The sequence below is a fragment of the Camelus dromedarius genome, chromosome 12 (genome assembly GCF_036321535.1).
Source record: "Camelus dromedarius isolate mCamDro1 chromosome 12, mCamDro1.pat, whole genome shotgun sequence".
NCBI lineage: Eukaryota > Metazoa > Chordata > Mammalia > Artiodactyla > Camelidae > Camelus > Camelus dromedarius.
In genome coordinates, this window is record NC_087447.1 from 25,818,369 (window position 1) to 25,842,597 (window position 24,229).

The 24,229-nt window shown below is 48.8% G+C and overlaps 1 protein-coding gene across 3 annotated transcripts in view; it reads left to right on the top strand.

Annotated features, from left to right (window-relative positions):
- PAX6 (paired box 6) overlaps positions 1-23,932 on the top strand; it is a 28,885-nt gene extending 4,953 nt beyond the window's left edge. The window contains exons 1-13 of one of the 3 annotated variants that reach the window (XM_064492476.1): positions 1,579-1,688; positions 1,886-2,069; positions 5,929-6,005; positions 6,365-6,425; positions 10,023-10,153; positions 11,085-11,300; positions 12,089-12,254; positions 18,084-18,242; positions 18,720-18,802; positions 19,028-19,178; positions 19,279-19,394; positions 22,007-22,157; positions 22,859-23,932. In XM_064492476.1, the coding sequence (XP_064348546.1) occupies positions 6,416-6,425; positions 10,023-10,153; positions 11,085-11,300; positions 12,089-12,254; positions 18,084-18,242; positions 18,720-18,802; positions 19,028-19,178; positions 19,279-19,394; positions 22,007-22,157; positions 22,859-22,944 (1,269 nt within the window). In that variant the 5' untranslated portion in view covers positions 1,579-1,688; positions 1,886-2,069; positions 5,929-6,005; positions 6,365-6,415 and the 3' untranslated portion in view covers positions 22,945-23,932. Of the gene's footprint in view, positions 1-1,578; positions 1,689-1,885; positions 2,070-5,928; positions 6,006-6,364; positions 6,426-10,022; positions 10,154-10,948; positions 10,991-11,084; positions 11,301-12,088; positions 12,255-18,083; positions 18,243-18,719; positions 18,803-19,027; positions 19,179-19,278; positions 19,395-22,006; positions 22,158-22,858 lie in introns of those variants that run through there. The other 2 variants (XM_031459846.2, XM_011000446.3) reach the window with 2 other exon arrangements.
- Positions 23,933-24,229: the final 297 nt, after the last annotated feature.

Here is a 24,229-nt window from a genome sequence, read left to right on the forward strand (position 1 = left end):
GATGGATTCCGCGCCGAGAGTTGAGTTCTGGTTACACAGACTTTACTGATGAGCTCTGACTTTCAGCACTTTTCATAAGTCGAGGAGTCAAGTATACAGAGAGGTGGCTTCCTCTCAGCCTGCCTGCCTCAGTTCTTTCAACCCCATTCTCCTTTGCCAGTTCCTGGTGTATATCCCCCATCCCAAACCTTCCCCTTTCCTTGCTTCATGGCCTGCAAGCTCCGAGAGAGCCCAGCACTTCGCAAGACTAAGCAGGCGCTCCCTCCCCTGTCACCTTAACTGCGGGCACCGAGGGGCGCCTTTGGAGTGTACTGAGGTGTGTCCTAATCGTCAGGCATTCAACAAATGGACTTCTGGTGTGTGGTCAGAAGAGAAAAGCCATTTACTTACTTTCCTCCCCGGTTTTCTGGCAACAGTTGAAGGGGAGCTGCCTCCGTGGACTGAGTAGACCCGAGAGAGGGAATCGTGGTGCGCAGTCCCACGCATCACACAAGATAACGGGTGGCACACAAGGATACACCGCTGACACGCCGATATCGCTGGCCAGAGCGGCGGCTCCCGCGCGCGAACACACACACACACACACACACACACACACACACACACACACACTCCCAGTGTTGGCTGTCTCCCTCCACCCCAGGCCTCCACCTCCCCTCATCTCCCCCTCGAGTCCCCTCCTCTTGGGCCCCTGGAAAAACAGCCTCACTTAGTCAACAAATGGCACGTGGGAGAAGTTGGTGAGTGTTTGGTGAGGACTCTTCAGGGCTTTTCACAAGAATCCTCTGTACACAAACTAAGTGGCCGTGTTTGCTCGGGCCTCTCCAGTCCCGGCTGTGCCTCCGCTCCACTGCGCACCACGCCTTCCGAAAGGAGAAAGGACAGAAGAAAGGGCCTGGGGGGCGACAATGGGGGAATGAGCAGGCCCGGGAGGCCTGGACTGCGAAGGCCGCCCGGCCTCGCCGAGTTCCCAGCCAGGCGGCCTTCTCTCGGCCTAATCTTCGCCTCGGCCTTCGCGGGAGTGTGCCTGCCGGGACCCAGTGCGGCTCACGCACCCTTTCTCTTCTTTCTGGAGGCCAGGTGGGCTAGGACTCGGCCACTGCTATGCTGTGCGTCCCAGCGCCCTGGCGGAGATTGGGGGGGGGGGGGCGGAGGCGGGGCGGCAGGCCATGTTGCGCTGGAGTTGGCAAGAAAGGTCCGCGCAGAGCTACAGAAACTTGCTTTCTCCAAGAGCTGGGAGTCCCGCGCCCAGCTTAAAGAGGTGGGGGCTGCGACCCCCAGCCCAGCGGCCTTCACTCGTACCCTCAAGTTCGCGGCCACGGTGCGGGCAATGCAGATTCCCAGAGCGCTGGGAGCGTAGAGATGTCGCGAGCGCCAGCCCCAGAACCCAGGCGCGGGGGCCCAGCACCGGGGAGAAAAGCCGGGACCCACCGGCGGAGCCGAAAACAAGTGTATTCATATTCAAACAAACGGACCAATTGCACCAGGCGGGGAGAGGGAGCATCCAATCGGCTGGCGCGAGGCCCCGGCGCTGCTTTGCATAAAGCAATATTTTGTGTGGGAGCGATCGGTGCATTTGCATGTTGCGGAGTGATTAGTGGGTTTGAAAAGCGAACCGTGGCTCGGCCTCATTTCCCGCTCTGGTTCAGGCGCAGGAGGAAGTGTTTTGCTGGAGGATGATGACAGAGGTCAGGCTTCGCTAATGGGCCAGTGAGGAGCGGTGGAGGCGAGGCCGGGCGCCGGCACACACACATTAACACACTTGAGCCATCACCAATCAGCATAGGTGTGCTGGCTGCAGCCACTTCCCTCACCCACACTCTTTATCTCTCACTCTCCAGCCGCTGACAGCCCATTTTATTGTCAATCTCTGTCTCCTTCCCAGGGATCTAAGAATTGCTCTCACAAACCAAACCAGCAGCGTCCGTGGAGAAAACTCTCGCCAACAACTCCTTTAAAACACCGTCATTTCAAACCCTTGTGGTCTTTAAGCAACAACAACAGCGAAATAACCCCAACCAAACAAAACTCTTGACAGCAGCTTTGACGAGAGAGGATGCCTCATAAAGGTGAGTAGGCTTCTTTCTTCTCGCTTCATTTTTATTGCAATATTCAGGCAGGTCTCCCCCTTCCTCCCCCCTTCCTTACTCCCCCTCGCCGGTCCCCTCCCCCACTGCGACGCCGGGAGAGTTGGGCTGGAGAAGTTTCCACGCAGGAGACCAAACTTTCTACTTCCAGCGAAAGCCCGCGTCAGAGGGCGACCGCCAGCGAGCGGGAGCGGCGCCGGGCTCGGGGCCGACGGCCGGCTCAACCCCAGCGCCAGTGTGGGCTGAGCTCGCTGGAAGAACCGAGGCTCCAGGCGCCGCAGCCGCCGCGGCTCCCTGCCCCAGCGTCGCCAAATGCTCCCGGCCCGCGGGAGAGGACGAAGAGGCTCTGCGGTGCCGCAGGCCCGGGCACGGCTGCAGAGACGGACCACCGCCGACCGCTTTGTCCAGCCGCGGGCCCAGCGAGCGCGCAGGGAGCGGGCGCGCCGAGGGAGCGCCGAAGGAGCCGGCTTGCCGCGCCGCCCGCCCTCCGGCTTTGTGCGGCGCTTGCCGGGGCACCAAGGAGTCCGCTGGCACTCGAGCGCCGAGGGCCACCTCGCCCGCCGCCAGCCGGAGCAGTCAGTCGGCAAGGCAGCCCCACGCCAGAGGAGAGAAAGAGCGAGGGAGCATGAGCCGGGAAGGAAGCCGCCAGGCAGGCCGAGGCGGTCGAACGCGCGCTCCGAGGAGCTCAGAGCCGAGCGGGAGGATTGTCAGCTTCCATCAAGCCCCCAAGCTCTAGCCCCCAACTTGAGCGCAGAGCTTGGAACTTGAAAACTCTGCTCCCCAGGCTTCCCCCAACCTTGGCCCTCGCCCTGCGAAAGCTGGGGTCCTCTCCGTCCTCCGGCCCCCAGCGCTCGGTGGATACTTTTACTTGTCTTCCTCTGACAAAACTGCACTCGGTGTTGCCATTTCAACAAGTTTCAAGGTGGAAAGGTGGATTTTTTTTTTTTTTCAGTCTAAAGGTCCTGATTTTTTTCTTTGTGAGGCCTTTGGAAATTCGACATGAAAGCATTGGTTTCCCCTTGGTCTGATCACATCCTCTCCCAGCTAATTAGTCTGAGTAATTTGAGAGCTTTTCGATTAAGACCCCGGGAGGAAAAGTGTCTTTTCAAAGTTCATAAAGTTGTTGCCTCTTTCCTTGTGCAGATTTTCTCAGTCTCTCTGCACCATAATAGCCCTGAATTTTAGCAAGTGTAATTGGGGGGAAATGGAGTTGAATTTCAAGTGGAAATGCTTTCTTTTTCAAGTGCTAAAACCCGGCCTTCTACCATGAATGATTTCTAGAAAGTTTAAAAACAAAGTGAACGATGGTTTCTTTTTTTTTTTTCTAATTTGATCCAAAGCTCCCTAAGCCATATTGGACGTTTAACTCGAATTTGGGAAGATTTGAGGAGGGGCAGGAGCAGAAAATGAAATGGAAAGCAAAGAGATTGAAAGCCTAGCGAATTTACGGAGGAGAAATAATAGTTGTTGCATTGACATTACATTTTTTATAGCCGGTGACCTTTGCAAATGTCTAAAGGCAGTTTGATTAGTTGTTATCTTATTTGGCCCTAGAGAGTAAAACTTTGTCATCTTAATTGGTAATTACTCTCTGGCTGGGGCCGGGAGGGCCGAAAGTGAGCTCTCTCCTTCACCCTAGCTAAGAAGTTTGGAGATGAATTTTGAGAATTAAGTAATTAAAACAAGAGCATTTAGAAGCTAAGGCTTGGGTCAGGGATAAGGGAGGCAGGAGCCCAGTGGCCTAGTGGACCAAGGGCCAGGTGACTCTGAGGTGTCTGGAGACTCCTTCCTTTCCGGAGTGGATCTCTGACCTGGCTAAGGCCATAGGATGCCAGGGGCTGAGCTGGGGGGCTTTGGCTGTGGCTGAGTCGTTGGGGGGGTGGGGTGGGTGTAGCCTCCCAGTGCACGACTGCTTCCGGGTGTCCGGTGCCTGGCTCCCGGGTTGCTTTTGCACTAAGTGTTAACGATTACTTAAGTAATTAGATAGCTTCTTAGCAGAGAGGGGGGTGGGAAAGGAGTAGAACCGGAATTTGAAATGCTTCCACCTTGCAGCTGCTTCGAAAATTAATCGGCTAGGCCTCTCTTGAATCAGCTAGTGGATTTTAAAAAATGGTTCCAAGAACGTACCGGCTGAGATGGGGGCATTTGGTTGTGGTTGAGTACAGTATGGATCACAGTATGGGTTTAGGAAGTTTTAGCCTTCTAGGGGAATTCCACTCTCCCTTTACCCGCCTGCTACTATGTGCAGTTTCAGTATCCCACCTTGTGGAGGGGGCATTCTGTGCAAAGTTGGGTTTTCTGCCTTTCCTGGGTGTGACTGTGGTCTTGGGGACTGAGAAACAGGAGGGAGGCCTTGGAAGTCAACTCAGCTAAGGGTAACTAGTTAGCCCTCTGTTACCAATTGTCGTTACCAATATTTGCCAACCTGCATTGAGCAGCTGGGAAAAAGTCCTCCTTTTAAGTTTATCTTTATGGATTTAAGCTGTTTCCCAGCTAGTTAATAAATTCGACCATTAATGGCCTTGAAGAGAAAAAAGATGTGCTTCTTGGAATTCTTTGCTTGCAGGCAGGCAAAATTAATAATCGTAATAGGCAGAAGAGGAAAAAGAAAGAATATTTTAGGTTTTTTTTTTAAACAGGGAGAAATGATGCTGTGACTATTTAATTATTTTACCTCTTTTTTTTTTTTTTTGCAAACCTTTTAAATGGGTTCTTTATTGTAATTCTCTCTTCCCAATTGAGCTCCCCACGGTGCCGTTGTATCTTTTTACAGCCCCTAACAACTCACACCAGTAACACAATTACCTCCAGATATTTATAACAAGAAATTACTTTTCTATCCCCCCCAACCTTCTTCTTAGGGGAAGACAGGGAGGGGGTGGTGGAGGAGGTGGTAACCTTGGGGACTAGCACTGGGTCAGGACTTACAAAGCAAAAAGTGTCCCTCTGTTCCCTTTGTGAGTTGGTGGGTTGTTGGTACCTTTGGTTGGAAGCTGTGTAGCTGGTGAGGGAGACTTGGTTTTGCTCTTTGGGTTTGGGGAGAGCTGGAGAATAGAAGCCATTGTTCGCTGTCTGCAGGCTTTGTCGACCACGCTCACCCCCTCCTGTTCGTACTTTTTAAAGCAGTGAGGCAAGCTAGACAGCGTGTGTCACAGTACAGTAAAAAGGGGGAAGATCTAAACACCAAAAGAGAAGTTAATCACAATAAGTGAGGTTTGGGGGGAAAAAGTTGGGCTTGCCACTTGCAAAGTCCCAGAAAGTCTGGGAGGTGGGTGGAGATGGGGCCTGACTGGTAAGCTCTGATGGGGAGAGTGAACGATAAGGAGTAACCAGAGAGTTGGGTTCTGGGGAGCTTGGGTCAAACAGGGTGGTAAAATTCTTTAAGGAAAGAGGGAGTAATGGCTCTTAAGCCCTCTCAGTCGGCCTCAGCCTGCACCCTCAGGCACCCTGAAGTTCCACGGTCCCCTTTCCCTCACCTCTAAACTTCAGGTATTATTCCTTTTTCCCTCCAGCTCTTAGTCTGTACTCAGCAGCCCCACTGTCTCTCTTGTTCTCCCCCTTTCCTTTCCCTGGTTCTTGATTTTTTTTTTTTTTCAAAATGGGGTCCCAACTTGTCAGATTCTCCAAACCTCCCAAGCCAGGCCAGAGCAGCTACTACCAAAAGGTGGGGACTTCTGCAGAATAGGCTGCTGTGGGTGTAACTCTGGGATTTAGGGTTTTATGGAATTTGAGCCCTTGATGCATTTGTTTTTCTTTCTGAGAATATGGATCAGAGAGCCCATGGGCCTACACTTTTGAGCCACAGTTTCATATACATTTCTCTCCTTCTGTTTTGTCTTAGGGGGAAGACTTTAACTAGGGGTGCGCAGATGTGTGAGACCTTTTATTGTGAGAGTGGACAGACATCCCAGATTTCAGGCAAGTTCTACATTGGCTGCTATGGGTTCCAAAACCTGAAAGAGTCAGAATGCTTCTTCACTCTTGTTCAGTTGGAAGAAAAATTTCAAAATCGGGTCACTGATTCTCCTGATTAAAGGGTTAACTACTAAGTGGTTTGGGGAAAACAGATTGAGAGTACTGGAGTATTTGTAGTCCAAAGAGTAGGCTGCATGCACTGGAGGGCAGAACTGGATGACCCTCACATTGCCCTAAGCGACTGAGTGGATCATTTCCTTAAAGAAGGGGCTTTCTTCTGTCCTGGCTCCAGGTCATCCTCTGTTGGGATGTAGGCTTACCTGGAGTGCACCCAGGATTAATGCCTATATTCTTGCTAGCAGAGCCCCATATTCGAGCCCCGTGGGATCTCGCGGCCCCCAGCCAGCGCCAAGATGCAGAACAGTAAGTGCCTCCGGTATTTCTCGGACTTTGGACTTCGGGCTGGGGACACTTTGGACTTCAGGCTGGGGACGCACAGACCCGTGGGTCAAGGGAGGGCACAGAGGTTCACGGCGTCAGTGCTGGCCAGGCCGCCCTGCTTGAGGGAAGAGGCCCAGGGACCCGAGGCAGCTGCACCCCTTTCTGCGCCGGCAACCCAAGAGGGGAGGGTGTTTGCTCTGTTCTCCCTCCTGGAAGAACAGGGGCTGGGCCCTTTAGAACAGCCCGCAAGAGTTTGCGAAGCTGCGGTAGAGAAACCCCATCCCCCCAAATCCTGTGACTCACACCCCCTCCCCGCCCCTGCCCGGTCTCTGACCCCAGAGAGAGGGGCTGGGCTGAGCAGGGCAGGGCGGAGGCTTCTCCTAGTTGCACGAGAAGGAGGCCCCTTTGGGCTTAGCCAAGACTGAATGTCTCTACCGTCCGGGTGGGGTGGGGGCTCTCCTCCCTCAGTCACTCTCAGGGCAGCTCCTCCCCTCCTCACTCCGGATAGGGGCCTGGAAGGCTAGGGGAGCAGGGCGCCCAGGCCTGCAGTGAGGTAGAAGTGGTACACTTGAATCATAGGGCTGTTACAGGGCGCCTGCCAGAGCAGGTTTACTGTGTGTAGGAACAGAATGGGGGTCGAGCCAAGGAGTTGGAGAAGCCCTGCCCTGGTAGTTGCAACGGTGTGGGTCCTGGTCATTCCAGGTCCACAGTGTCTTTGATTCCCCAGCTCTTGTGCCTCCCATCCTACCTCTGCCCACCCAACTCGGGCCCCTGGCCCACCTTCCTGCTTGGCCAGTTCATGGGTACCAGTACGGGACACGGCATGTCTGGAGCCTGGGTCTGGGAGCCTGGAGGCCAGTGAAACTAGGCCCTGGTTGAGGTGTGCAGTCTGGATGCCGTTTAAGGGCTCAGCTCTAAGGAGTGCAGAAAGGCCTAAGTCTTCTAGCAACCCTCCCTCGCCGAACTGCAGATGGAGGAGGGTCCGCAGCACCCAAATCCATCTGTCCTGGAAACGCTAGCCACCCCCTGGTGCTTTTGCAGCTGGTGGGTGTGGAGCATAGGAGAGGAAGCAAAGGTGGTGAACTTTAAGGCAGCTTAGTTGTGCAGAACCTGACAGGCCCTGGGGCTTGGCTCCAAGGCGAGGCTTAGGATTCTGTCCACCCTTCCTGACTGCTGTGTTCTCCCCCTACAGCTCAGTGTCCCCAGCCGCTGGCTCTCAGGCTGGCCAGGCTGGGGTGCATGGCGCTGAGCGTTTGCCACTGCGGCCTGGCAGGCGGGCCCCAAGGGGTGCGGGGTCGCAGGCAGGCCTGCAGGGCTTTGTGCTGCTCGCTCCCGGGTGTGCGAGAGGCCCAGAGCATCCAAATTGACACCATATGTTTTCCTATTAGATGCTTCGCGGTTGAATTCTAGGCGCATAATCATCACCACTGGGCGAGAGCGCCAGCCATCCCTAGGGAAGGGACACAATGATTGAGGCTTAACCTCTGAAGGGGAATTTAGAGCTGCGCTTCCTCGCTGCCATTTCGATGCTGGCAGAGGCTATCTGGCCCTGGGCAGCACCCGCCGGTGCTGGGGAGGTGGTGGCACATCGCTTTTTGCACTGGGGGAGAAAGAGGGAGGTCTAGGATTAGGCGGCCTCACATGCCTTGGCATTCCTAGATTGGGAGCTGCCTAGGCTGTGCATGAAGTTTGGAAAGTCTCAGTCTCTGTGAGACAGCCTATTTTCCGGAAGACTCTCTTTGCCCAAGGGGGAGGCCCCTTAGCTGGAGCAATAGAAGGGTCTTTCAAGGCAAAGGAAGGCAATGAAATGAATTTAGGAGAAACTGGAAGCTCGGAGTAGGCCTTGCTTTGTTGGAGAAGCGGTGTCCCGGCGACGTCCCTTCTCACGCTGGGCCCGGCCGGAGCCCAGATCCCCCTAATGCCTGTCACTTCTCATCGAGTTGAGGCTCCAGCACCCGCCTTAGTCAGACGCCCCCCCTCACCTCTGCCCCAAGCCTTCGGCTACCCTGAAAACACGGCTCCCCTCGAAGGGGAAATGAGTGCAGTTCAATCTCGTCTGAGTAATCTACAAATAGGGACGGAAAGGGTCGTTTTATCACGGTCCCGTTTGTCGTGACGATGCAATTTCCCGGAGCGGAGCACTGTCACAAAGTGACAAGGCTGCCACAAGCGCCCCGACTGATCTTTTCAATTAGCCTTCCATGCATGATCCAGAGCGACTTCCGCCTATTTCCAGAAATTAAGCTCAAACTTGACGTGCAGCTAGTTTTATTTTAAAGACAAATGTCAGAGAGGCTCATCATATTTTCCCCCCTCTTCTATATTTGGAGCTTATTTATTGCTAAGAAGCTCAGACTCCTGGAGTCAATTTATCAGAGGCTCCAAGGAGAAGAGAGGAGAGGAGAAGAGAGGAGAGCTGAGCGGAGAGCCACGTCTTCTCCTGGAAGGGCTGCTCTCTAGAGTCGGGGCTGCAGGTTGGAGATTTTTAAGGAAGTGGAAATCGGCAATTGGCTTTATTTGTGCGGCTGTGGTTTCTGGGGAAGGGGCTACAGAGAGGCATTAACTCCCTCTCCCTATTACCTAAGATTAGACAATGGGGTGAGGTTGTGGGATAACAAGATAAAGGAGGGATAGGGGACTCTGGGGTGTGGTCTTTTCGTTTTCTTTTCACTTTTTTATTTTTGCTTATATCTGTCCCTGGCCGTGGGGAGGGCCGTGTTTAGCAGCGGAAGTAAAGCGAGCTGTGGCGGTGCTAATAGACTCCCAGCTCTCCGCCCCACTGCAGCAGGCAGACTACTTTGTGGTTGGAGCCGATCAGGGGCTCTGGCCCTCAAGCCTACAGTGGAGGTGCTGAAACCCAGGTTAGGGGACACTAGCCACAGATTTGCTGTTCTGGTTCTTCCCTACTTCTTTCCCTTTTCTCCTCCATTTTTTTTTTAACCCATGCTTGTGTGGTGCCTTCGTCAGAGTTCAGAGTGTGACAGCAACCATTTCTGGACTCTAGCGTACGAGGGAGTGTTGAAGAGCTGTAGGATTTGCTAGCACAGTTCTAACAATGCAGACACGTTGGAGATTCAATGTGGGTTTCGTAGAACCCACGCTTTGCCGTGACACTCAGAGGAAGTCTTTGGGAGGATATTTTTGAGCCGATTGTTTGCACCTTGCGGGTTCAGAGGCTGACTGGGGTGCTTATGAAGGGCAGCGGAGGGCTGGGGACTCGTCTGGAGTGAAGGCGATAGTGAGGTGCGTGTGTTCTTGCTCATTGGCATGTGTCTGCACGGCGCTTCTGCAGTCTGGTGGGCAGGAGCTCGGCTGTGTTTGGGCTGGTCTGCTCGTTGCCCCGCATGACTGCGAGGTCCTGTTGTCGTTTTTGATCGATAGCAGGGACCTGATGGCTGAGGTTGGCTGGGGTTGGCAGGGAGCTCAGGATGCATTGTGGTTGTCTTCTCTTCTTTCTCCTCCTCCTCCTCTTTCTTCTCCTTCTCCTCCTTCCTCTTCCTCCTTCTCCCTCATCCTTTTTCTCTGTACTCTTCTTCCCCTCGTCTCCTCTCTGCTCTGCTCTCCTCTCCCTTTCCTCAGGTCACAGCGGAGTGAATCAGCTCGGTGGTGTCTTTGTCAACGGGCGGCCACTGCCGGACTCCACCCGGCAGAAGATCGTAGAGCTAGCTCACAGCGGGGCCCGGCCGTGCGACATTTCCCGAATTCTGCAGGTGATCCTCCCGGCGCCGCCCCACTCGCCGCCCCCGCGGCCCTCCACTCTCAACGCCCTCTCTTCATTTCTTACTGTAAACGCTGCTAATTATGGACCCCCCACCCTCACCCCCCACTCCAGTCCCCACCCCACTCCCCTGCCTTCCGCTTTCCCCTTTCCTTCCACCATCCTTCCCGATCTCTTTCAACCTGGGTCAGTCACATAAGATAATTCATCTGCTTAAGAAAAAAAATTGTGTGTGTGAATTAAAAAAAAACCAAAACCCACAACTTTCTCTTTTTGTTTGGTGAAAACATTCATTGTGGTAACAGTTTATGAATGATAATAAAGTGAGTTATACAAACCAGCATAATTTCATTCCCCGCTCCCTCATCCCATGCTTACCTCAGAGTTTGAGATATTTGTTTGATTTCTTCATATTCATGAAGAATATATATTGATTTAAAAAGACAAATGCTGTTTGCCTCCCTCCCTGTTCACATTTACTCAATTGGGCATATTTTTAAGAAAAATAAGAATTCAGTTTATTTCCCCCCTTTGCACATTAAAGCATAACACAATTTTAAACAAGGTCAGATCAAAAAATTTAATCTGACTTCATTTTGATGCATCTTCAGGCAGTGTTTATTTTCAAAAACAGTTTTACAAACTTTTAAATTAGTTTTTTTTTTTTAGTTCAAACTGTTTGAAAGTATCATCATATTTGTAGTTTTTAGGGCTACAAATGTAATTTTAAGAAAAAACTCTCTACAGTAAGTTCTCATACCATTGAAGGTATATTTTTGTGTTATAGACCCATGCAGATGCAAAAGTCCAAGTGCTGGACAATCAAAACGTAAGCTTGTCATTGTTTAATGCATACTTAAACAATTTTATTTTTGTCTTGAAATTATTAATAATGTGGTTTTCTGTCCACTTCCCCTATGCAGGTGTCCAACGGATGTGTGAGTAAAATTCTGGGCAGGTATTACGAGACTGGCTCCATCAGACCCAGGGCAATCGGTGGTAGTAAACCGAGAGTAGCGACTCCAGAAGTTGTAAGCAAAATAGCCCAGTATAAGCGGGAGTGCCCGTCCATCTTTGCTTGGGAAATCCGAGACAGATTACTGTCCGAGGGGGTCTGTACCAACGATAACATACCAAGTGTAAGTTCACTGAGAACATTCTCCCTCCCTGCCCTAAGCTCCATGCTCTTTCCTATATACCATCTCTTTCTTTACCTCCCCCTGCTGTCCTCCTGCCAGTGTCTTTCTTTCTGTCTCTCCTCCCTGCTCCACATTTGTCTCCTCTGTACCTGGGGATCTTGAGAGGAGCACCTTGACCTTTTTTTTTGACCTTCTGGAAAATGGGAGTCAAGTGTGCGGGGTTATTTACCTAATTTGCATGAGGCGAAGTAGAAGGCAGAGACATGCAGAGAAAAGCACTTGAATTTGGAAGGAAAATGAAAATAAAAACCAGATTCTAGCTTCCTCCAAATCCACCTGCTTGAACCTTCCTTCCTTCGGGTGTGAAATATCCATTTCTATCCTAATATAAAACAAATAAAGTGAATGAAAGCTCTAAGCCAAGTCTCAACATTGGAGGGGGGGATCTTTAACAAAATAAAGCAACCAGGTGAGTTAGGTCACCAGAGACACTGAGCAACAGTGAAGGACCTCCTCCCCAGTCTTCCAATTATCTGACTAACTCAGTTTCCATGTTCAAAGTGATGGCTGGCATTCTTTCCACGATGTCTCTGCAAATCCACCCACTGTCCCAGGGTGGCTGGGAGGGTTTTTGTTTTTGTTTTTGTTTTTTGGTTTGGTTTGGTTTGGTTTTAATGTATTATGGGTCATTCTTTAAGGGGTGGAGATGCTGAAATGGGGACTTAAGACAGGGCAAACCTGTCTTCAGGAGACACTACCATTTGGTTTGATTTTGGTTTGATTTGCAGGTGTCATCAATAAACAGAGTTCTTCGCAACCTGGCTAGCGAAAAGCAACAGATGGGCGCAGACGGCATGTATGATAAACTAAGGATGTTGAACGGGCAGACCGGAAGCTGGGGCACCCGCCCGGGTTGGTATCCGGGGACATCGGTGCCAGGGCAACCTGCGCAAGGTAAAAACCCAAGCATCCATCTTCAAACTTTCCATATATGCAGCCCCTTCCCATCTTCTCCCCTAACCTTTTCCCTCTCTGGGGGCTTTTGTGCTTGGAGAATGTAGTGCAGAGACTCTTCAAAGGCTTGGGACACACTGACTTGCTTTGTAGTGGTGTTTGTAGAACTATCTGGTTGGCCTGGGAGTTCAAGGGTTGTGTATGTCAGGAGTAGTATGAATGTGGCTGGTGTGTGTGCTTGAGTGTGTTATGGGCAGGAGTATGCGAGTGCTAGAACAGAGCTAGCTGCGTGGTGCCCTATTCAAATTTGCCATTAAAATGCACGGAGAGCCCCCTTGCTGTAGAAGTGTGACAAGTTAACACACTGACAGACTGCAAGGTAAACATAATTGTATCGTTTTGCTTTTTGCTGTAATTGACAAATTATGTGACTATGAATAGGGTGCATATGAGAAGGGATAGGGAGCAGTGAGATGCAGGGCCGAGTTGAGGATGGGCATTGGAAATGATCTCCTAACTTAAATCAACCCTACCCTCTGGGCTCCTACCTCCTACTCCCCTCTGGGCCTCTGGTTCTCACTCTCTGTGGGTGGCGACTGAATAGAAGAGTAGGATGAGGATACTGTGAGCCAGATTTCGGGGTGCCGGGAGCGACTCTGGGGCTGGGAGGAAAGATAGAACCTGGACTGTCCCAGGATCTGTAAGAAGGGATGGAAGAAGAGGAGCAGATGGGGGTGGGGCCGAGTCGGTTGGCTCTCCCCTCCCCTCATACACCGAGGTAGCTTGGTCAAGAATAGGAAACAGTTTACTCCGAAGATTAATAGGTATTTGTTGTCCTCGTGACAAGGAGATAATATGCGGGATAATGGGACGTGGCGTCTCACTCCCCGGAGCACAGCGAAGCCTGGGGGCTCCCGGCCGGGGGCGGCGGCTCGGGGACGCTGACGGGGCTGCCGGCGCGTCCGTGCGCTCTCGGACCCTCTCTGGGTGCCCCGGGCCTCCGCGGAGCCGGGCTAGAGGAGGGAAAATCGGTAACAGTATGCGAAATATCTGGTACAAAGGATGCTTCTGTCACTCGCAAGAATTTGTTATGGGAACAATCCTGTCGCTCTGTAATTGCTCATTAGAGAACGTTTTGTTTCTCATTAAGGCGACATGAATAAGCGTCTAGTTGAAGGAGACAGCTGTAGAAATGTTCCACAAGAGACCTCTGGACACGATTCGGCACCAATTGCCAATTAGACATGTCAGTTTTAAGAGCAGAAAACAATATAGGACGGACACTGGGAAGATAGGGAGCAAAGCGCTGACTCCGTGTTTCCCAGCGCGGCCGCTCTGCCGGCCGAGGCCTTCCTACGCTCGGGGCCCCGGCTCCCCTGGGCGACCTGCCAGCCTGCTCGCCGGATCGGGCCGAACCGCGGCTTTCCGGGTTCGTGCCTCTGGTGAGGACTAGGGAGCAACCACCACACCCTCACCTGACCTTTGAAACTGTAGGGTTCCCACGTGCGCACACCAGACACACCCAAGTGACGCCCGAACTTCGCACTCCCGGTTGCCCGCCCCCAGCTTCCCGGCAAACTGAGGTCTCGGCAGCCCCTCCCCTGCCTTGTCAGGCTAGGGGGTCTGGGGGCGCAATGGCCGGGCCTGAGGGCTGAGCCCTGGGCGCGAGGGCTCATGTTTGCCCGGGGCCTAGAACACGGACACCCGACTCCTGCTTCCCAGAGCTCGGACCGAAGCCGAGGGCAGCAGCTCTACCAGCCCCTCCACTGCCACCAGAGGTGGAGCTGGGTTGGGGCAGCTTTTCGTTGATGGGATCGTGAGGGCGGGAAGCGAGAGCCTAACTGCAAGGACCTGGTGGTGGAGGCTGGGGCGGGAGGTGGCGCTAGTTCAGGAGCTTTTAACTTTCAGACGCCCAGTTGCTAGGGCATTCTAGCTCACCAACTGCCAATTCCCCCTCCGCCCCGCAAAAGCCTCCACTCCTGGGCCTGGTCCCTGGGCCTGCCCGCAGCCCCCGCTGAGTGGGGAAGACGCGTGGCGCCAGCGGAGCGCGGAGTCCCCGGCATGGGGGCCGCTGGTGGCGGCGGCTGACGAGCACCGGGAGTCCTCGGACCTTTTTGCTCCAAGAAGACCCCACCAACCCCCCGCCCTTTTTCCCGGCCCAGGGAGCCGGTTTTGGGTTTTAAAGAGTCCATTACTCCGAAAGCATAAGGCGAGGTTAGGTCTCAGAGGGAGACAAATATGGTTTCCATCTGATAAACGACATGCGGCGTTGAATAAAATTGCGACGACGTGGGCTGACAACAACAAGAGACAACTCTATCCAGCCCCAATTCTCCAGCGATTTGGTGGTTTTAGGGATCACGGAGACACTTTTTCTTATCTCCTCCCACCCCTCCCCATAATACCCAGGCCCTTCTATAGGATTTAGTCAGTCTCTTTTTCAACAGATGCTACAATGTTTTGATCCGCGCTCTAGAGCTGAAAAGGTGCCGCAACCGGGTTGCTATCTTTTCTTGCTTGTTTTCCGCCTCACTGATTAAGACACTAAGAAACTAAGGAATGATTTTATTTCCCAGCGTCTTTTTCTTTCTTTCTTTCTTTTTTCTCTTCTCCTTCTTCCAGGAAACAAATCCTGTCCCGAGCGTCAGATGGTCCTGGGGCCGGGATAATGGGAGGCGCTTTCACTCGCCTTCTCGCGGATTAGGCTGGAAGGTGGACGGCGCCCATTGAAGGCCCCTTCTTTGCGCTCCGTGGGGGCGCCTTTTAAAGAAGATATCTTAATTGTCTGCCACTTAGGTTTATCATGTGGGGAATTCGAGATCCAACTTCTAGTTTTATTTTGCTAAAAGCTTTAAGAGTGGAAGGTAAATCCATTGAAGAGAAAAGGGGGGCGGCGGCGCCCAGTCTAAGAGTGACCTCTCCGGCCTTGCCTGGCTGCGAACAGTTGCTACTTTGAGTAGCAAACAAACTTTCCGTGGTGCACGCTCGCTCTGCGGGTCGCGGAGGGATCCTGCAGCCAAGGGTTTCTCCTGACGAGCCTCTAATTCCACTGTTGTGTTTTTCCCCCACGCCCCTCACAAAGAGGTTTAAAAACGAGCTCTCCTCATCCTCGTTGACTTTCTTCCCCTTAAATGTCTGTTCTGAAGTTAGCACTGCGCCTGCTTTCTGAGTGTGGTTGTGTGTGTGCGTGGGGGGGGGTGTCGTGGGAGGGAGGAAGAAAGGGAGAGGAAGAGAGTGTGCAAATGTCCACCTTTTAAAATTAGGAAAACGTCAGAGAAGAAACCCGAGCAGAGAATGCTATCTGCTGGGGTCTTCTGAGGCAGACCCAGTAGCTTTGTTTAATTGGCGAGATCGAATGTGCCAGAAAAAGGACTGAGGTGGGGCCTCCTGAAGGCGTGAGTGGTCACTCCGGCGAAATGGGATTGCGTTATCCACAGCGCTCCCATCCCTAAAGGTCGAATGATCGCTGGTTTTCGTTTGTGCTTTCCAAAAACAATAACTGATGGGCCTTTCTAGTTGGCCCAAAACGTGTATTTCTAAAGTCTTCCTCGTTGACCAAATCCGAATATAAAAGGAACTCTTCATTTCGTTCCCTGAAAACACTTTGAAAAGTCACCGGGAAACTTGGGGCAGTAAATTAGCGCAGACACTGGTGCAGGCACACATTAGTGAGCGTCACTCCCTCAGCTGAGCAGCTCCCTCGATGCCCCCCACCTTTCTGATGTAGCGCAACAGGACCGAAAGTAGAGCCACGGCCCATTCACAAAGTCTCTCTCTCTGTCAGTTTCCTTTTTCTCTTTCCTCATCTTCTTGGACCCTCTCCTCTCTTTTTCCTTTCAGCGCTCTTTTCTGTCTTTACACCTTTCCAGCCTCTGTCTCTTCGGAGCCTTCTGTCTTCCTCCATCTTTCTATACCTCTTCCCTCTCCTACTCCCCCAACCCCCCAGCCAGGCCCCCACCCCTCCTCCCGGCTTCCCTCCCCCACACCCCGCACCCTGGTCTCCACTCTCCCTGCCTGCCCCGCTCACTACCCCCACCACAAGCCCCCGGTCCTCATCCACCGCCCCTGCCTTCCTCCACCCCCTGTCCTGGCCCCCCATCCATTCCCCCCAACTAAGCGCCCTAAATAGCATTGAGGCGCCCGCACTTCGGACAGTGATTAATGATAGCAGAGCAGAGGGGTTAACACACTTCACTGAAAAGTCTGTTGACTGGGCTTCTTGTAACACAATGTGGCCCGCTGCACGCCTCAAGAGAATCCTTTTGTTGTCCGCGCTCATTGTGGCCTCAAAATTCTGCCCACGAAAGTTTGCCAACGCTCCTGCCCCAGGAGTTTAATAGTTTCCCTTACTCGCGGGGCATTGTGCGGCGCTGAAAAGCAGCCCCTCGCTATTCAAGTGTTGGTGGTCATCTCAATAGATCTCCAAGGGCCCATATGGTGGCCAGTGCCGATGAATCCGCCTGTTTAAATGGGGGAGAAAGTTGGGGTTTTAAAACATTTCAAAGTTCCTGAAAAGATCCCACTAGATCCTGTCACAATTCCCTGAACTCTTTGAAGGCGCTGCCTATTGTCTCCTGGTTATAAATGATATTCCTGGCCAAGTCGATTCCCACCAAGGCCCCCTAGAGGCCCCTCCCCCCCACTGACCAAGTTTCTAGGATGGGGGTGGGCAGCCCCTGTTGGTATCCCTTGGGGGCCTCAGGACCCAAGACCCTGGACCTAGCATGCAGTGGCCCTAGGGGCCCAACCAGGGCTGAGTCCTTCCCTTCAGACAGGCTGTGGCCTCTCCAGCCAGGCGCAAGAGGAGACAGCTAGCCTTAGAGCATGCACATCTTGCCCTCCATGCAGCAAGGGAAAACAATAAAACTTTCCCCTGTTTAATGATAGAAATTACATTAAAAGTGGTGGAAATGCCCTAATTAAAAATGTACCACTTAAATGATATGCCAAGGATTCAGCTGCAGCATAGCGTATTTAGCTAGTTAGTGAACTCTCTACTATTTCTTTTTTAAAATTACACGTTAAAAATTTAAAAGAAATCTTACTTTTCTCTGGTGCAACACATTACAAAGAATGGACAGTCCTTTTATCTAAATATAAAATTCCATTTTCAGCAATTATAGCCTGTTCTTGGTGATGATATAATTACAGCTGTGCTCGTAATAGGTGTCAAGGCAAAGCGCACTCATACAATAGTTGAATAAAACTGCAGAACAATGCGAGCACTTCTAAATTCACAACCTTTAAAATGAAATTGACTGTGCAGAATTCAAATAAAAACTAGATAAATATTTTTTTTAAAGATTACAAGCTTGGTTTGGTTTCTTAATAGCATTTTCTACAAACCTATCAACATCTAATTGATTAGATAGGAATTACTGATTATAGATCAGCTGAAATCTTGAACATCACTCTCTTATTTTCCCAACACAGCCATAGGTAAATAAATTCTCTAAGGAAAAGGAACTGGATGAGGCATTTGGAGAGTCAAGGTTAGTTATGAAAGATCATTTTAATTGGAAACTTTAGCACCTGTTTTGTTATTCAACAAAATATATAGAGTGGCATTAAGAGTGGCATTAAGATAATCAGAGTATGTGTTAGTATCTAAATTGTACAGTCTCATCTTGATCAAGACAGAAAGAAAATGGTGGTCAGGTAACATAGGTCACTAACATCTTTTATTGAATGAAGGCTGACAGTTACCTTGGGAGTTTTGGTGAGACTGTCAGAATAGACTGCTCTTGGAGTTTGTGGCTATTTGAGGCTCCTTTTGGAGGCTCCAAGTTATTCCAAATTTCTCTTACTGTCCTATTCTTTTTGTTCCAGATGGCTGCCAGCAACAGGAAGGAGGGGGAGAGAATACCAACTCCATCAGTTCCAACGGAGAAGATTCAGATGAGGCCCAGATGAGACTTCAGCTGAAGCGGAAGCTGCAAAGAAATAGAACATCCTTTACCCAAGAGCAAATTGAGGCCCTGGAGAAAGGTGATGGAGTTTTTCAAAGTAGAGAAGCAGTAAATCAAAGTAAATGCCACATCTTCAGTACAAAGAGCTAAATTTAGCCAGGGCCCTTGCACAGAGATCTGAAAAGGTTTCTTTTTCTGTCTTTTTTTTTTTTTTTTTTTTTTCTGGGCATCTTTTCAGTGTGTGTTTCCTTTCTTCTTTTCATGTACCAGTAATTCAAAGACGAAAAGTCTGACTTCTCATAAAGAAAAAAAAAAATAATGATATGGCTAATTCAGGCCACAGAAGAGATCTTGAATGAATGTCATTCCAAAGAAAATAGAATTTGCTTCTGATGGGATAGTTCAAGTATAATCAATGCTAATAGTAGTAGCATTTTAAAGAGAACTGGTTGGAGGTTACAGAAGTGGGGAGGCAAGAACCAGCTTGATTCAAGGTTTGATTGACATATTTTGTATAATTCTGGCACAACATAGAAAATGCAACTTACTCTTTCAGAGTTTGAGAGAACCCATTATCCAGATGTGTTTGCTCGAGAAAGACTAGCAGCCAAAATAGATCTTCCTGAAGCAAGAATACAGGTACCCAGGGACTGTGTGTTCATGCTTTGTGATTCATAGCATTTGCCTTTTCTAGAGACACAGATGCTTCTAAGGAACGCCATTTGTTTATATAAATAGTCAAAGACTCAGTTTGCTGAATGCTTTGTCACCGCTGGGGGCTGGGGGAGGAGGACAGCGGACATGCCAGGAGTGGGGAGGAGCTGGCAGCAGGCGCAGGGCTCACCTGTTCCATCTGATTTCCAGGTATGGTTTTCTAATCGAAGGGCCAAATGGAGAAGAGAAGAAAAGCTGAGGAATCAGAGAAGACAGGCCAGCAACACACCCAGTCACATTCCTATCAGCAGTAGTTTCAGCACCAGTGTCTACCAGCCAATCCCACAACCCACCACGCCTGGTAATTTGGAATATGAATACTCCTCATAAGTGTGTTTCAGCCTGTTTACCCTTGGCTTTGATCCTCACCATGACCGTCTGTCGTGTGCCTCTCCCTGCAGTTTCCTCCTTCACCTCTGGCTCCATGTTGGGCCGAACAGATACGGCCCTCACAAACACATACAGTGCGCTGCCGCCCATGCCCAGCTTCACCATGGCGAATAACCTGCCTATGCAAGTAAGTGAGGCCAGAGGCGGCCTGCTTAACAGGACCCTGGGAGAAGAAGTGAGGAGTGGGTTGAGGCCTGCAGACCTCAATGGCCCTGTGTGTACTTTTGGGAGCCTTTCCCAATATAATGATTGGCTTGACCAGTGAGATCCGAAATGCAGTCAGTCAGTCCAGTCTTTTAGTTGATTGATTAATTGATTGATTCATGCCTTTAATAAAATAAAAACCTGATGTTTAGTCAAGATAGTCTGCATTTTGCTCGTAGGGAATGTCAGTTTGATAAAGTTGGGTGAGAAGGGGGCATGTTCTGGGGACCAGTGAAACTTGCACCAGAAAGTGAAAATGAAATAAAGCTGGCAAGTTAGTAGATAGTAAGGAGTTGGTAAACGTAAAAAATTGGGTTTATATAAATATGTTCATTTTAATAAATACATTCTGTATATGCGTTTTGGATATTATTTAGGATGTTTGTGATAAACTAGTGAGGAAGAAAAACAGGATCAGAAACGGGATTCGCATTTGCATAGTGCAATACACTTAACACAGAGAAAAGCTAGATTTCTTTCTATACCTTACAATAAAAAAAGGGATGGAAGGTTTTGCTAGAAATTTAGTGTAACTTTGCCATGAATTGTGTGACAAGTTTGTGGTGTTCCTAGGTGCCTGGAAGAGTTGAAGAAGAGTATTCACTTTCTATAAAACCTGCTCCTCCTCTCAATTCCATCCTAAATATTTATCAGCCCCTACATGTTCTAGGCTCTGTACTAGGTTAACCCTTTGTGATGGAAGTTGTAGAAGGCAGGTGGGGTGTACTTTGGAGCCAGAGAGATTCTTGATGGGGAAAAAACTGGCCTTCTGCAGTGACTTTCCCAGAACTCCTGTTCTGTGTGGGCAGCAGTTAGAGATGCCAGACAGCATGAGATGGGCCAGCATGAGCCCCTGATGGAAACAGACCTGGGGTTATTCTCTACTGAGCATCTTTTGCTGGATTTCTAATCCAAATCACACCAACATAAATATTTTATAGTCTTTAGACTAATATAAAAGAGTAGCTAGATAAGCACCTTCAGAGGCATTATTCAGACGTCTATTTTTATTACATTTGGATATTATTGGCCATGGAGCAATTAATGTAAATTAAGGGATTAACAGCCCATTAGTTGGTGTTGCTACAACTGCCTTGGAATTTTCCAGAAGTCAAGGTTGCCTAGAGGAAGTGATTTCAGGAATTAGAAACAAATGCAAGCTGAAGTTCTGGCAGGGCCCTGAAGGCCTGCTTGCCTCTTTGAACTTGGTGTTAGCATCACTCTGACTTTAATAAGGCCACTGAGTGTCTTGTTCAGTTTTGTAAATTGTAGCAACATCTAGGTTTCTATGAAGATAAAAAATGTGTGTGAGAGAAAACAACTGGAAACAATTAAATAGATGCTGCTATTCTGTTAGGGTTGTTTCCACATGTAGACTGGTGTGGGTCAATTTTTTTTCAAATACAGACTTTTAAAAATTGTACATACATCATTCAAACCATACATACATTCATAAGACATAAAGAAAATACATTTAACAATGATTCTACTATGCAGAGAAAATTGCTCTTTGAATTTTGGAGTGGGGTGAGAGCTGTTTTGTCTGTCCATCAATTTATCCTGTTGACCAAAATCTTCAACCATTTTGCAAAGGGTGGGTGTTCTCCTCTGAACTTTCTTTAATACGTCCCTCTCTCTGAGGATATGGGTCTTGGAATGTTAAACATTTCTGGTTTACAGAGCAGAGAGTACCATCATGTCCCTTGTTCTTGACATTGTGCCCCTGTTAATTCACCCCAAGCTTGCTGTTCTGGCATAGCCCCGTGAGAGCTCATGAGGGGTTCCATCCCAGCTCTGTGTATTTTTTTTTCCTTAATTAAGAAAAAGGTTTATCTTTTCAATATCATGATTCCAGACACTTAGAGCACAGCCACGCAGTTTTGTGGGTAAAACTCAATGTCAGTTTTGGGGGCTCTAAGGAAGTCACAGCTGATTCTCAGGATGGGGCTAGGGTTTTACTGACACTTCTGACTACTTCAGGCTGAGATCATGACTGATCTGCTTCTTCAAAGGCTCTTTAAATCCATGAGTTCAACTATGAAGGGCTTTCAAGGTCCCTAAACCAAACTTTACGGTGAGCTCCTCCCGCTGTTCTCTGCCTCAGAGCTTGAGATACAGGGTTTGGGGCAGGGAGGATGTCACTGGATTGCCAAATAAATTGGATTTGTGGGAGAGGGAGTATGTGTTTATGGAAGTCCTCATGTTACAGTTTCTCTAAAGGTGCCAGCAGAGGTCCAAGATAAAAATGGGCAAAAATTCTATTAATTTTATGAATAATGCCAACCGTCTAGCCGGACAATTGTCTGAATTTTTGGTTCTTTAAAAACTTTAGTGCGTAGGCAACTTTAGCAGTGGCCAATAGAAGGACTGGTTGGAGGCTGGATCGTAGAGTTATCATATGGAATTCCCGTGCTTTACCCGAGGGCATCGTCAGTGATCAGACTTGTTGGCAGGGTTCCTGGGGAGGTGGGAGCCTGGGGATATGGCTGTGCGGTGTGTCTCTCAGTAACCACCGGTTTGCCTTTCTCCTCTCAGCCCCCCGTCCCCAGCCAGACCTCCTCGTACTCCTGCATGCTGCCCACCAGCCCTTCGGTCAACGGGCGGAGTTATGATACCTACACCCCACCACATATGCAGACACACATGAACAGTCAGCCAATGGGCACCTCGGGCACCACTTCCACAGGTGAGCTGCCGCTCTCCGCGGGCTGCGCAGAGGTGGCCTTTGCAGCTTCTTTTGCCAGGTGATCTCCCTTCACTCAAAGTTTACCTAGAAGGAATCTCCTAGCCTTGTGGGATGGGATGTTTAACTCTCTGATGCTCACTTCTCTGGGGAGAACGGATTAAAAAGGGAAATTTAGTCAAGCCAGCTGGGAACTTTTGATGCCATTTTGACAAAAAAACCAAAACTGTTTTTCCTGAATTTGGTCACCAAAGTTGTATATAAAGATAAGGCCTGAAAATGTAAGTCTTCTGAGGAGGAATGATTACATCAGCCAAAGCCCAACTGTAAGGCCCCCTGAGTCTATTGGAAGACCTCACTTCCCTCCTAGCCCCTCTGTGCCTTTCATTGCGGCTGAAAAAGTACCTCTTTGGTTTTCCAGACAAGTTTTCTTGCTGAAATTCCAAACATACAAACAAATGGAGTTTTTTTTGGGGGGGGGTGGTTTGGGTGGAGGAGCTTGGGATTCAATAAGGATGTGTAAACATGTTATCTGGTTTCTGAAGGTGTTGCTTTTGTTTGTAAGACTTAAAAAAAAATTTAAATACAGTTAACATGTTAGAAAGTATTAGAGTTTTTTTTTTTTTTTAAACCTATAAATTCATACTCCATGCCTGTCTCTCGAAGGGAATATCTACATGGCTATTTCTTTCGTCCACTTCTAGGGCTCATTTCCCCTGGTGTGTCAGTTCCAGTTCAAGTTCCTGGAAGTGAACCTGATATGTCTCAATATTGGCCAAGATTACAGTAAAAAAACAAACAAAAAAAAACAATCAGAAAAACAAACAAAAAGAAAGGATATATTGTGTTGATTCGGTCAGTGACTGTGTGGACACAACAGTTGGGCGTTCAGGAAGGAGAGAAAAATGGCTGTTAGAAGCACTTCAGTTCTGCAGTTGTGTCCTGTGTCGTAACACTGGGGAGTGGACTTGAAACAAGGACCTTTGTACACAGAAGGCACGGTATCAGTTGGAACAAATCTTCATTTTGGTATCCAAACTTTTATTCATTTTGGTGTATTATTTGTAAATGGGCATTTGTATGTTATAATGAAAAAAGAACAATGCAGACTGGATGGATGTTTGATCTGTGTTGGTCATGAAGTTGTTCAAAAAAGAAAAAAAAAAAGGAAACCATGATCAACAAGCTTTGCCACAACTTTAAGAGTTTTATCAAGATATATCGAATACTTCTACCCATCTGTTCATAGTTTATGGACTGATGTTCCAAGTTTGTATCATTCCTTTGCATATAATTAAACCTGGAACAACATGCACTAGATTTATGTAAGAAATATCTGTTGGTTTTTCCAAAGGTTGTTAACAGATGAAGTTTATGTGCAAAAAAAGGGGTAAGATATAAATTCAAGGAAGAAAAAAGTTGATAGCTAAAAGGTAGAGTGTGTTTTCGATATAATCCAATTTGTTTTATGTCAAAATGTAAGTATTTGTCTTCCCTAGAAATCCTCAGAATGATTTCTATAATAAAGTTAATTTCATTTATATTTGACAAGAATATTCTATAGATGTTTTATACACATTTTCATGCAATCATAAGTTTCTTTTTTGGCCAGCGGAAGTTAATTGTTCTTAGATATAGTTGTATTACTGTTCACAGTCCAATCATTTTGTGCATCTAGAATTCATTCCTAATCAATTAAAAGTGCTTGCAAGAGTTTTAAACTTAAGTGTTTTGAAGTTGTTCACAACTACATATCAAAATTAACCATTGTTGATTGTAAAAACCATGCCAAAGCCTTTGTATTTCCTTTATTATACTATTTTCTTTTTAACCTTATAGTGTGGTGTTACAAATTTTGTTTCCATGTTAGATTAACATTCTAAACCAGTGGTTACCTTCAGACATACTCTATTTTAAATTCTGATCATCCTTAAAGAAATGATTCTTATAGCTACTGTAAGTTGGAAATGTGTTCAAAAAAAAATTCCACAAAGCTGTGTGTAGATCTGTGCCCATTTATAACCATAATATATATACAATACACAAAATGGTAACATTTCCCAGTTAGCCATTTA